Source organism: Chelonoidis abingdonii, chromosome 1, assembly GCF_003597395.2.
Source record: "Chelonoidis abingdonii isolate Lonesome George chromosome 1, CheloAbing_2.0, whole genome shotgun sequence".
Taxonomy (NCBI): Eukaryota; Metazoa; Chordata; order Testudines; family Testudinidae; genus Chelonoidis; species Chelonoidis abingdonii.
Genome location: NC_133769.1, coordinates 106916725 through 106930952, shown reverse-complemented (window position 1 = coordinate 106930952; position 14228 = coordinate 106916725). Strand labels below are relative to the sequence as shown.

The 14228-nt window shown below is 44.6% G+C and overlaps 1 protein-coding gene across 1 annotated transcript in view; it reads right to left on the bottom strand.

Annotated features, from left to right (window-relative positions):
* LOC116819879 (tyrosine 3-monooxygenase-like) overlaps positions 1-13163 on the bottom strand; it is a 43481-nt gene extending 30318 nt beyond the window's left edge. The window contains exons 1-5 of the mRNA XM_032771934.1: positions 12960-13163; positions 12008-12182; positions 7406-7494; positions 2818-2885; positions 1674-1724 (exon numbers count right to left, since the gene is read on the bottom strand). Coding sequence (XP_032627825.1) covers positions 1674-1724; positions 2818-2885; positions 7406-7494; positions 12008-12182; positions 12960-13163 — 587 coding nt within the window. The remainder of the gene's footprint in view (positions 1-1673; positions 1725-2817; positions 2886-7405; positions 7495-12007; positions 12183-12959) is intronic.
* Between the last annotated feature and the right edge of the window lie 1065 nt (positions 13164-14228).

Here is a 14228-nt window from a genome sequence, read left to right as displayed (position 1 = left end):
CAGAGCCCTGTGGATTTCAGCTGTCTATAGTACCTCCTGTAACAGCTGCATGACAGCTACAACTCCCTGGGCTACTTCCCCATGACCTCCTCCAAACACCTTCTTTATCCTCACCACAGGATCTTCCTCCTGGTATCTGATAATGCTTGTACTTCTTATTCCTTCTCCAGCAGCACACCCTCTCCCTCTCCCCTCCTTGTGTCTCTTGCTCCCAGCTCCTCACACACACTTCCTCTCCTCTAGGTTTCCCCCTCCCTGACTGGGGGGAGGGGGTGATCTCCTTTTTAAACCCAGGTGCCCTGATTAGCCTACCTTGATTGGCTGCAGGTGTTCTAATCAGCTTGTCTGCCTTAATAGGTTCTAGCAGGTTCCTGATTACTCTAGTGCAGCCCCTGCTCTGGTCAATCAGAGAACAGAAAACTACTCATCCAGTGACCAGTATATTTGCCCTCTACCAGACTTCTGTACCCCACTGGCCTGGGTCTGTCACAGTATATACATTTGACTACACTGATTTTTCTCTTCCCTCCCACTTTCACATGACTTTTCACTCTTTTTGCTCAATCTTCACCCTTTTTTCCCCCCACTGGATTATTCTTTCTCCTCTTCTCTCTTCTTTTTTTTCACACTATCCCCTAAGTAGAACATGAACCAGATAATGTTCAATTTCAAGTTAAGAACATAGGAATTGCTATGCTGGACTGGCCAGTGGTTCAGCTAGTCTAGCATCCTCTCTTTGGCAGAAACCAGTACCAGATGATTTCAGGCTCCTATGTTTATAAGGAACCAAACAAAAACCACAGACTCAAATCCAGATCTGGATCCAGATCTGAATTTTTCAGCTTGGGACCAATCTCATTTAAAGATTCTGAAATGCTCAGTTAACATTTATTTGATCATTTTTCAGTCTTACACACTTCCAGGTTCTGGCCAAGACAGGAGCTGCCAAAATACCTTGCGAGAAATGGTTTCATTTTATTTCCAGCCCAACCAAAAGCAAAAGAAATCTTTAAAAAGTACTTGTTCTCATGGGTTTTCCAGACAAATTTTCAAGAGTTCTAGACAGTATTGTTAAGTAGCCAAACTTTTAGCGTCTTCTAACTGAACCAGAACTCTGAGGGCTAGATCTACATCCCTACTAAGTCTACTTTGTGCTGCTTTGGTCCTAAGCTCCCCACCTCCTACCAACATCACAGGGGATGTAACAGCCCCTTAGCCAGTGCAATTTAGAGCAGTCCTGAGGTTGTTCCAACCTGACAGGGAACAAATTTGCCTCTGTTACCTTGGAAATTGGGTGGGAGCAGAAAAAGGGGCCACAAATGTAGCAGAAAGCCCCTACACACACACACTTAGGTGCACCAACCCTGAGCCTTTTGATGTATTCTCACCACTTAATGTAACCTGGAAGTAGACTCAGAGGTCTAGTCACCCCTCAGTGCAGGTATGTAACTCCTTTTAGCAACACCAGGAATTACACTTGCATGGGGAGAATAGAATTCTGCAAAATGAACAAGAAGGGATAATTAATACATCAATTAAAATTAGAGATGTCAAATATTATTTGAAGATGTAGGGCACTGTTGTGCACTTCTTGCACCTCTGAAATTCCCCTGGGTTTCAGTGGAATTGCCCCATGACTTGTCATGGGACAGGGTATGAAAAAATATACTCACCAAGTAGCAGTCTCCTGGACAGTGTACTCAACTCGAGGCAAAGGGTCTCCTCTTTAAAGAGAGAGAGAGAAAAAAAATTATGTAGCTGATTTGAGTTCTAGTCTCAAGTATAATTTTCTTTATATGCCTCAGGATTATTTGCCATACTAAAATAAATACAAATATTAAATAATTATCCTGAAGGATTCTAAAGGGTTTTATGACCCAGGTGTCCTAGGCTCCACCGAATCCCCAGGGATGATGCAAACAGTGAAATACTGTAAAGGGTGGACCACTTAGTGGAATGTAGAGGAAACAATGCTGTATTATTTCCCGTTCCAATTGCTTAGCTGCTGGAAGACCATCAACAATTATACAGCAAGTGGGTGTATAGGTATTTTGTGCATATTTCAGCATTAACTTCCTCTCTGTAGTTGTATCTACAATCAGAGAAGGAGATAATTCACAATACTAGTAAGGGAGCTGGCTGACTAGCCACAATGTACAGAGGCTGACATTAAGCAGAAATCTCTCAAGGTTCAGGGTTTCTCTTGAGTTCTTGGGCACCACCTGTCTCACAGCTCAAGGCCATTATGCATCTTGCTAATGCCGCCCACAAGTGCATAGAATGAATTTCAGTGTCCAGAAGAACAAATCCCCAGACTTCTCTTCCACTCTCCTGTGTTTTTTACACAGAAAGGCAAGAGAGTGTAAATTGTTCATTTGAGGATAAGTCCATCTTTTTTTTTCTGTAGGACATGCACAAGTCCTTGTCTTCCTGACAGGTTTATTAAGGTACATACCAAATCCTGGAAGAAAGATACTCTCATCCTATAATTTAAATGAAAGAGTCATATAGAGACCATTTGCCCCCTAGAATTACATGAAATTAGGCAGAGCTCAGTGAGGTGTGAAGGCAGCCCTAAAGTTAAATATTAAATTATTTTTCATTGTATTCTGAAATGTTCCTGATTTGTATAGGATGTGTGTTTCTGTGATTAACTCAGTTTTCCAACAGATGGCACCATAGCCCATTGACCTAGGATTAAGTTACATCAACCATAAAGCTGCTTACAGGTGAACAAAATGAGACTACTTACTGTAAGAGCACACAAAATGTGAAACTGATTTAGAACAAGCAGTTTTCCAGTGGTACTGCACTTACTCTCTGTAGTTGAAGGCCAGGTCTGTAAAGAAGGCTCTCCGTTTCCTGTATTCTGGATCAGTGTAGCCCTAAGTTGGGAAATAAATTAGCATCACTCTTACATCAGGACAGTTATGGGCTTGAATGGATTTGCTGACAGAAACATTCAAAACTAACAGGCCTGAATTTGATTGTTTCTTCTATTGCAGTCTCTCTGCGGCAAGGAATCATGGGAATATTACAGAGTGAGCCAAATTCTGCACTTAGTTACACCCATGAAATCTCACTGACTTTGGATCTGTTCCTAGAAAGGAATGTAGTGTACTTTGGTCACAGCTAAGCATGAAGATATAGTAGACTTGAGTAGTGATCATTATACAGAATGAAAGGCACAATTTAAATGGGAGAGTTAGAAACTAAGCTCATACCATGGATTTTCTGCTTAGCCATTGTGAAAAGGGACTATGCTGCTGTGAAATTGTATGCTAGGAGTCGTTGCTATAGAGTAAGGGTTGTTAAGTGAAATTGTAAGATGAGATGTGTCTCTGGACAAAGAGCAAAAGGACATATAGAATCAGAGAAAATTAGGGTTGGAAGGGACCTTAGGAGGTCATCTAGTCCAATCCCCTGGTCAGAGCAGGACCAATGCCCAACTAAATCATCTTTGTCAAGCCTGGCCTTAAAAACATCTGAGGAAGGAGATTCCTCCACCTCCCTAGGTAACCCATTCCAATGCTTCACCACCCTCCTAGTGAAAAGGTTTTTCCTAATATCCAACCTAAACCTCCCCCACTGCAACTTGAGACCATTACTCCTTGTTCTGTCATCTGGGTGACCCAAAACACAGGACTCCTGGATGGAAGCTCTTGTAGCCTGCTCATTTGGAACTTTTGGGGGTTGAATTTGAATGATCATAGGTTTGTTGCTCAGGGGAAAGGGAACTGGATTGTGGAGGAGGGCGAGGAGCTGGACTGTGGTCAGGAAGGGAAGCACCACCCGACTCTTATAAGCTCAGGCTTTCCCTCCGGGAGTAAGTAGAAGGGTTGCTGAAAGCTATTGTTATTTTTAATTTGGTTAAATAAAAGTTGAGTAGTTTTTGACACATAAAAGTCAGAAGCATGATTAGTTGGTGGGTTTTGAAGAGATCTGCAAGGTCCACAAAATAGAATTAGGAAAAAGCAGACAGGATCTTCCGCTTTTCACTGGCAAGGGTCATGACAGGAAGCTGAGGGATGGGGGGGGAAAGGCTGTACTAACAACACAGAAACACCAGTGCTGATCAAAGTGTGTGCCTAGGAAAGGGAAGGTCGTGACAGCTATTTTTAATTATGAGACATTTAGGGATGGACATATGATATTTTGCTCAAAAGAGAGCAAATTTAAATTCAGGGTTTCTTTTTCAATATGTTTTAATAGAAATTCAGCTCTTTCAGTCAGATCTTTCCAATTATTCAATAAATATTAAAAACATGGAATCAAATCCCTTTCAGGTTTCCATTACTTTTGATATAATAAGAATCATATCTAAATTCTGGCTCCATATTAACACAGCTAATAAAGCAGAGCTGATTGGTATCACTGTGCAAATATTTATTATTATAAATTGTTCAACATTTATTGGAACCATTTTTCATGTTAAGGGCCAAACTTTTCCTTTAGGGTTATGATCATTGTAGCAGGGTGGAACTCTGCTCCTGCCCTCAAGGGGTTAAAAACAGCCCTGGGAAGGGGCTGTGGCTGGAGAAAGCAGCCTTTAGGCTGGGCTGATTGGGGAAGTGGCTGCAGCTGGGGCCACGCCCCAAACTGAGCCATGGGGCCTAATAAGAAGGCCAGGGAAGCCAAGGGCAAATAGTCTCTCTCTGACTGGGGAGGGAGACGGGCCTGGCTGCTTGGGAACTCACCCAGGGGGATCTAGAGGAAGGCAGGGCTGGGGAAAGGCCTTAGGAGCTGGGAAGCCCTAGGCCAACAACTCCCCAGGCTACAGAGCTGGTTCTAGGTCTCCTAGGTACTGGGCTTGCAGAGGGACAGCCGGAGGGTGGGTAAAGGCAGCCAGTCCAAACCCTTTGTTGCCTGTGATGATCGGCTGATACACTGCAGTCTGCCCCAGGGCACGAGGGCTAAACAGAGACTGGTGGTAGCCATGACTGAGGCAAAGAGGGGATAGTGGGGTGATGGTTCCCCTGGGAGGTGGGGGAACCCAGTTAAAGTGGCACTGGGGTCGAGGGAGGGACATGGGGGCCAGCAGTGGACAGGTGGATCACTGGCTTGCAGGCCGGAGTAATTCCCTGAAGTCACCAGCAGGGGGTGCCGCGGGGGTGAGTCCATACGTCTACAATCATGAATATGACTGTAGTCAATGAGAGTTGTGCACATTTAGCTGAGGGAAAAATTTGACTCTGAGAGCATATTATAATCTCTGTGTACCAGGGAAGTATTATTATCTCCTTCAGTGGGACTGCTCACATGTGTAAACTTGCCAGTAGGTGTAAAGACCATAGGATCAAGACCTAAAATAAAGCAAGATGCAGAAAGTTGAGGAACAGGAACACATTGTTGTGTCAGACCAGCTGAGCATACAATTAATATGTTGTAACTTGAGAGTGGCAAATGAATGAGAGGTTTCTTGTCTAGAAAGTGAGACTGATCACATGCTAAGGGCTTTTCGGAACAGGGATGCACTTAACCATGTACTTAAAAGTTAAACATGTGCTTAAATGCTTTGCTGAATGGGGACCTGTTGTAATAAATGGACCTACAAATTTACCTTAATTGCAAGCTCAACTGTGGGAAAGTGGATGAAAGTTTACAAAATGTTCCAATCACATATAATGATAAGCAGGAGCGGCACCAGGGTTTTTGGCACCCTAGGCAAGGGTCCTTCCGCGCTCCCGGTCGTTGGCAGCAATTCTGCGGTGGGGGGGTCCTTCCACGGCTCCCGGTCTTTGGGGCACTTTGGCGGCGGGTCCCGGAGCGAGTGAAGGACCCGCCGCAGAATTGCTGCCGTAGATCCGGAGCGTGGAAGGACCCCCCGCCGCCGAATTGTCAGCGAGAGTGGCAAAATGCCGCCCCCCACAAATCCTAGCGCCCTAGGCGACTGCCTAGGTCGCCTAAATGGAAGCGCCGGCCCTGATGATAAGTGTTGACAGGGAGAGGTGCAAAAGGGAGCCAGAAAGACTGAAGTAGCCCTCCCTCCCCACCCCTCAAAAAAGGCCACTGATATAACTCAAGGATTATAGTAAGATCATAGCTGGTAAGCAAGAGAAGTGTGGATCTGGAAATTAATTAACCAAAACAGCTGTGTCAGAAATTAGCCCTAGTTGGTGAAAAACATAATGAGGGGATGAGCTATTCTGCCCATGGCTCCCTTTTTAGGGTCCTCAAAAAGACATTGTGGGGGGAAATTAGGAGCATGCTGGCTAACTGAGAAATGAGAGAACACAAAAGAGTAAGCTTTGCCACCATGGCTGCCATCCCCACTGTCTCCTAGGACCCTGGCTCTCCTGTCATACCTTTGGGCCTTCCTTGTACTCATCCTGAGAGATGGCTCTTACCAGACTGGGCCAGAGAGAGGGACCCAGATGACATCACCACCTCCACTGACAGTGACTGAATCCCAAACCCCACCTGGGATGTGAGATTCTTCTCCCCCTTGCCCCTTCTTGTGTCTTTTCCTTCCCCACTTTGTCTTCTTTTTCCTATCCCTCTCTTTCTTTCTGTCTAACAAGAGCCTGACTTAGCTGGCCAAGACTATATTTTGTGACCAAAAAACAGCTAAAAGCAATGCCTTGAACAACCTGATGCTGTGCAGGTTTGCCACACCTCAGAGAGCCCAATAAGACCGCGTTCTGTGCCAGTGTTTTTCACACAGTGATACTGCATGTGAGAGTCAACACCAGAGACAAATATTGCATCTTTACTATTCTCTTCTTTCCCCTTTTGTGCGTGCTTGTCTTGTTGTGTCTTCTAGGAAACAGCATCAGATTTCAACAACAATGGCAATAACAACAACTCCAGCCCATCTCAACTAACTTTTTTCCCTTTCCCCACAAAAGGACAATTATTACCATCTAAAACACTGTCAGGCAAGGAGGATTTTCCTTCTAAAAACACTCTACAGCTAAAGGGAAAGTGGACAAGAGATACTGTTAAAAAGAAAACCTTACTTAATACTTTACCTTTCAAATGTTTTAACTGTTTTTCCTTTTTTCTCTTATCTTTATTAAAGGGTTAGAACTATTTTAATGGTGTGTTTGCCATGATACTAAGCAGGCTGAAGTCTCTGTGTACTAAACACCAGACCTTGTCTGACACTGTTTAATGTTGGACAGTGACAGGATCATGTTAACACTTAGCTCTTCGGGCCCATTTATTCCATATAAATTAATACAACAGGTCTATAAGATTTTTTTATTATTAGGTTACTTCATTCATTCCTAGTTCACTGGTGTCCATTGTAAATCCCCTCTTTAAAAGACAAACCTCGGACACAGAATTGTTTTGGAGGCTAGTTTTACAGAGTATTCTTTCTATTGCGCTTCATCTGGACAGCGGAAATAACCAAGGTATTTAAATCGTTTCAAAGGTAAACTAAGGATGAGCTTAAACTTACAGGATGATCATGGTCCAAATCAGGTTCATACTTGGCAATCAGATGGTGACACTTGTCAAGGTCTCGTATTTTCTTTGGAAACCATGGGACTGTTGGAGATAGCAAAAAATGGTACATTTAAATGATACAGGTTCAGTACAGGCTTGGGAAGAGACAGAATAAAACCAAACCATTGAGAATAACCACCTCTGCTTTATAGTAGGAATATCTTACACCCCTGTGTTACAAAGGGTGGACTAAAAATGAGTTGAAAAATGACAAACAATGTCACTCTTCACAGTGACCCAAAACCTGAGGGCCCCACTCAGGCAAGCTTCATTTATAGTCAGTCAGAAATTTGCTTTTGTAAAAGGTGATATTCTTGCATTTAGTCAAGATGCTTGAAGTTCAGTGTGGCCTTAACCAGCACTTTCTTTTTTGCATCTAAAATGTTATGGGAGCAAATAATTGCAGACATGATTATTTGCAAGTGCAGCTGGGGTTATCAAGGCCTCCAAACCTGCGAACACATATGCACATTCTTACTTTTTTAATCTGTGAATATTCCGACTGATTTTAATGGGACAGCATATGCTTTGCTGGGTCAGGACCAGAGAGCTCAGCATGTTGCAGGATTGAGCTCTGAGTTCATGACTGCATTACAAATAACTGTCTTTACAAAACAGAGGCTGCCTTAATGATGGGTTGCATGTCAATTGCGTGAGCTAAGCAACATGAAATCGCAGTTTAAGACAGAAGCAAACCTCTCCCCCCTCTGTTCATTGGGAACAGTGCTATAATAACCATCTCTACCCATTTCTCTGACCATGCCACTCTGGTTCTCACTCACCTTTCCCAGCAAATTCAAGCTCTCTACATCTCTGCACTCATCTTCTGCTGCTCCCTACTGGTTCCCCGCCCTCCATCCAAGCTTCCAGCTGAGGTGCCCCTTTTGTTTCATTCTCATGTTCACAGTTCCACACTCATGGAAACACCTTCCTTGTTCCTATTGACTCGGTGACCTGCCTTGTCACATTCAAATCCCCCCTTAAAATTCATTTCTGCAAGACTTCTCCTCACTAGCAACTCACATTGTTTAAAGTTAAACATGTGCTCAAGTGCTTTCCTAAATCAAATGTTGAATGCTGAAAATAGATTATTAAATCAATGGTTTAAAAAAAACAACAACTCAACCTTCCCCGCCCCAAACAAACAATGGCAGTAAAGCTGAAGAAAAACCCCAACCTTCCCCGTCCCAAATGAACAATGGCAGTAAAGCTGAAGAAAAGCCCCAACCTCCCCCTTACAAACGAACAATGGCAGTAAAGCTGAAGAAAAGCCCCAACCTTCCCCGCCCCAAACGAACAATGTCAGTAAAGCTGAAGAAAAGCCGTGTTATCATTATCATTTCTCTCTTTGGCCCGTATTTCCTCCCCCAATAACACCTCACTTTATACAACCCCCATTTTCAGAATTGTTTTCTCTGTCCCAGGTGGCATTTGATTAAGCAGGTGTTACTATGTACAGTTCACTGTATACAGTATATGCTCCCACCAATAAGGTCCCCATACAGCAAAACCTATGTTTAAATTCCATTGGTGTCAATGGGTCTTAACTACTTGATTAAAGATAAGCATCTGTGGAAGTGCTTTTCCAAACTGGGCGTAAGGCCCTGATTCAGTAATACACTTATGCATGCGTTTGTCTATGCCTATTCATACTTGAACTAAAAAATGTAGTTTGCATTAGCATCAATGAGTGTTATGCACATGCATGAAGCCCATATACCTGTATTCTCTATCATTTCCTCAGGTTTTGATCATAAATCATTCACTCTTCACCAGCCAATGAAGGTAAGAATTACCACAATAGGCTGAGCCCCTATTCTCTGGCAAAGGCTATTTAGATCTCAGACTACTGTTAATTTCAGGCTGGCTGGTGAGCAGGCTGTTTTTTTCCTAAGGGTATGTCTACACTACGGGATTATTCTGATTTTACATAAACCGGTTTTGTAAAACAGATTGTATAAAGTAGAGTGCATGCGGCCACACTAAGCACATTAATTCGGTGGTGTATGTCCATGTACTGAGGCTAGCGTCGATTTCTGGAGCGTTGCACTGTGAGTGGCTATCTCATAGCTATCCCATAGTTCCTGCAGTCTCCCCCACCCATTGGAATTCTGGGTTGAGATCCCAATGCATGATGGTGCAAAAACAGGATCGTGGGTGATTCTGGGTAAATGTCATCACTCAATCCTTCCTCTGTGAAAGCAATGGCAGACAATCATTTTGCACCCTTTTTCCACTGGATTGCCCTGGCAGACGCCATAGCATGGCAACCATGGAGACTGTTTTGCCTTTTGTCACTGTCACCGTATGTGTACTGGATGTTGCTGACAGACACAGTACTGCAGTGCTACACAACAGCATTCATTTGCCTTTGCAAGGTAGCAGAGACGGTTACCATCCCTATTGCACCGTCTGCTATTGTAAATGGGCAATGAGATGATGGTTATCAGTCATTTTGCACTGTTTGCAATTGGAAATTGGCAATGATGGTTATCAATCATTTTGTACCGTCAGCGTGCTGTCATGGGTGCTCCCAGCTGGCGTCGCTGAGGTCGGCCAGGGGCGCTTGGACAAAATGGGAATGTTCCCTGGTCATTCCTTCTTTATGTTTTGTCTAAAATAGTCAGTCCTGCCTAGAATATGGATCAAGTCTACTAGAGAGCCAGAGAGCACAGCCGCTCCGGGTCAGAGCCCAGAGATCCCACAGAAATGATAAGCTGCATGTCTTCTAAGGGTGCCCTGCCAACAACCCCATCCGTTGCTTCCCTCCTCCCCAACCCTTCTGGGCTTACCATGGCAGTGTCCCCCCATTTTGTGATGAAGTAATAAAGAATGCAGGAATAAGAACACTGACTTTTAGTGAGATAAAATGAGGGGGGAGGCAGCTCCAGCTGCTATGATAGTCCAGGCAGGACATTAAAGGGTGGGGAAAGAGGAGCGCAGCCTCCTGCTACTATGTAGTCAGGGAGTACAGAATCTTTCTTTAGACACGAAAGGGGTGGGTGATAGAGCTCAGCTCCAGCTGCTATGATGAGGATGGTTACTAGCATTTTTGTACTGTCTGCCAGGAATGACAGGGAGTCATTCCCATTTTACGTAGGTGCCCCGGCCGACTCACCAAGCCAACAGGAGCACCACAGAATGATGATGTTTTCCACCATTTTTGTCGTCTGCCATCAGGAAAGGAGGGAGGGACACTGCAGTTCAGCGCCGCAGCACGCGTCTACCAGCAGCATGCAGTAGAACATACGTGGACATTGAAAAATGGCAAGAAACAATTTTTTCTCTTTCTTTCTTGGGGCCAAAGGGGGGTAAATTGACGAGATCTTACCCTGGACAATGTTTTGACCCTACACAGCATTGAGCTCAGCCAAGAATGCAAATGCTTTTCGGAGACCTGCAGGATGTGTGATAGCTGGAGTCCTCAGTACCTCCCTCCCTCCCTCCATGAGCGTCCATTTGATTCTTTGGCTTTCCATTACCTTGTCCGCAGCACTGTGCTGAGTCCGTGCTGTGGCCTCTGTCTATCAATAGCCTGGAATTTTTTTCAAATGCTTTTGTCATTTCGTCTTCTGTAACGGAGCTCTGATAAACAGATTTGTCTCCCCATACAGTGATCAGATCCAGTATCTCCCATACGGTCCATGCTGGAGCTCTTTTTGGAATTGGGACTGCATCGCCCCGTGCTGATCAGAGCTCCACACTGGGCAAACAGGAAATGAAATTCAAAAGTTCGCGAGGCTTTTCCTGTCTACCTGGCCAGTGCATTCGAGTTCAGATTGCTTTCCAGAATGATCACAATGGTGCACTGTGGGATACCGCCTGGAGGCCAATACCGTCGATTTGTGGCCACACTAACCCTAATCCGACATGGCAATACTGATTTCAGCGCTACTCCTCTCATCAGGAAGGAGTATAGAAACCAGTTTAAAGATCCCTTTATATCAATATAAAGGGCCTCGTTGTGTGGACAAGTGCAGGGTTAAATTGGTTTAACTCTGCTAAATTCGGTTTAAACGCGTAGTGTAGACCAGACCTAAGAGAACAAGTAATATTACAGAAGGAATATCCTGTCCTTTAGAAATTTTAAAAAAAGAGAACACTCTGTATTCTAATTAATAATAATAGCACTTCTTGTTTATAGAACATCAGATTTCCTGAATATTTTCTATTTCATATAAAATATAATAGCTACTACATGTTGACACACAGAGACAGAATGCACAGAACTACTATGGAGAATATGACATTGATAAAATCTATTGCATATTTTTATGTGCATTATTTTCAGAATCATCTAGAAATAGAAGATGCATGAAAAACAGGTGGACCCCAATGCTGCGATGTGTTTTAGGAAGACTGATCTCTGTGAGGTCACTGGAGCTATGCATGAATGTGGGATCTGCTCAGGAACATCACATTGCAGGACAGGGGGCCTAACGTCACATGCATAAACTGGAAACTCTGGACCTAATGAATAATTTAAATACAATTAGACACATTGGTGGGAGGAGGGGACTTAGCCATTAGGGTACAGGTTCCACACATTGCATACCTCTCTCTTCTCTGATAGTTTTCACATCTTCTGCCACTTTCTCTAAGGAGTTTATAAGGACACTGACATAAGAATTATCAACTTCACATTTGACAAAAAATTCGAGGTCATCAGTAGTGTTCTTGGATTTTTTGGCTTGCCTGGTTTCAAAGTGATGAATTCCAGCTTCAAAAGTCTGCAAAAGACAAAGGTACATGTGGTGAGAAATCTAAAATAACTGAAAGACAGCTTGCTTTGACTGCAGCTGTAATATGTCTTTTAAAAGACAACTGGATAAAGCTTTACAAGAAATGCCAACACCAATTTTTCTTATGCCTAAAATAAACTGTCCAGTGGGGTGCATGTTTAACTGTGGGAGATGAGCAGCTCTTTCACTCAGGATCCTGCCCTCAGATAGTTTGCACAGAATCTGCTGAGAGAATCCACAGCATCATAACAGCCAGAGGGTCACATTGGCTGAGGGCTCTTCACCCTAGAATCGTTCTCCACCTCAAGGCACCATCATCAGAGAATGGGATTGGGCAGGGCAGGGCAGGCTGCTGTCATTGGACAAATACCCCCATACAGCAAGATGGTTCCTCTAAACATTTGTTCCCATCCCTCTAACCCTCCATCCTCATTTCAAAGCGCCTTGGCAACCCCCTTCAGCCAGAAGAGCCCCAGCCAACCCCCCTGAGCAGAGAGGTGATGCTAACATACAGGGGAACCGAAGAGCTGAGAGCTTAGGAAGTGGGAAGAGGCAGCTGGCTCATAAGGGGGAGACACGTGCAGAGGCTAGACGGGGTCAGGCCAATCAGGGTCTGCGGGAAGGTACAAGCATGTAAGAAGAGAGGGGAAGGTTAGGGGGCAGAGGCAGGGGGCTCCGATGGAGCACGGAAGGGGATGAGGCAGGGCAGGGGGATGCTGCGGAGGGCGAGGATTAGCAGAGAGGCCGGGATGGGGAGGTTTGTACCTCGAAGACTTCGGCTGTCTTAGAGAGCCCGGCCTTTCTAGCATTCCGGAGGGTGAAGGTCAGGATCAGGGTGGCTCTTCCTTCCTCTTCCTCCCAGACCAGGCCCTCTCCCTTGCCTAGGGGCTCTGTGGCCGGCGCGTCCTTCTGTGCATCTTCTTGGAGGCTTGTTCGCCTGCCTGGGGCGCCCGCAGCGTCGGTCTTCATAGAAAAGCGGCTCAGGAAATCCAGCTCCACCTGTCCAGATGGGAGTTTAGCTCACACCACCTACAGGCGCCGAGTTTCAGAGAACCAGCCCTTGGCCTCGCCTTGCTCAGTGCCAGCCCCAGCGGAGATCTGGCATAGGCAGCTAGCGGGGTCTATACACCTGCTGCTAAGAGCTGTGGGACAAAACCCTCCCCGGCGTCCTTACAGTGCGAGACGGGTGTAGGGTTCCCTGCGTGTCTGACACGGGGGGGACCCCAGCAGTGAGTGAGGACCATTTATGGTGCCCGCCCTAGGGAGATCAATGGAAATGCGCTGCGGACACCGTACGCAGGAGACTAAAATAACCCCCCTTCTCATGGTAATTTCAAAGCAGGACCCTCCTGCTCTATTTGAAAGTGTCTTTATTTTCCGCAGTGTTGCATGTTTTTACCGGTTTAGAAATAAAGATCTTTTGTTAAGAGGCCAGTTGAAATCTGGATTCAGTTTACATCTCTGAATCTGAGCGTCCATGCTTTGTGAGGGGGGAAAAAAGCCCCCCCCCTTTGCTTTTTTTGTCTAACTGGAAAAAATCTTCTTTCTATAGCTGAATTCCCACTATTGGACTGGTCCGTATTCTATCTAACGCGTTCAATTATACAGGTAATTCAGAAGGTGGAAGTAGAATTTCTCTTTTCAAGGTCTTCGTTTTGGGGAACAGGTGATCATAAAGAAATCTTTACATTTTATTTCCTGAAGCAACAGTCCCCGCCAGCAGCAGGAAGGAGACGGGAGGAAATTAGAATGACCTGGAAAGGGGCAACTGTTCAATCTAGTAACTCTTTAAACCCCGCTGCAATGTCAGTTGAGAGTGTTAAGCGTTACTTTAAATATTATCACGTAGAGAATTTTATTAGCTATGCCTAAACCTATGTCGTGCAATATGATTATTTCCAAACGCGTAGTTTAAGAATGTTATAAATCGGTGATTGTATTTTTTTAAGCAATGAAGTAGAAGAGATGCCAGTCAACAACAGTCTATGATTTTTGCAGTGTCCGGAATCTCGCAGTCCGCTTTAAACTTTGTTT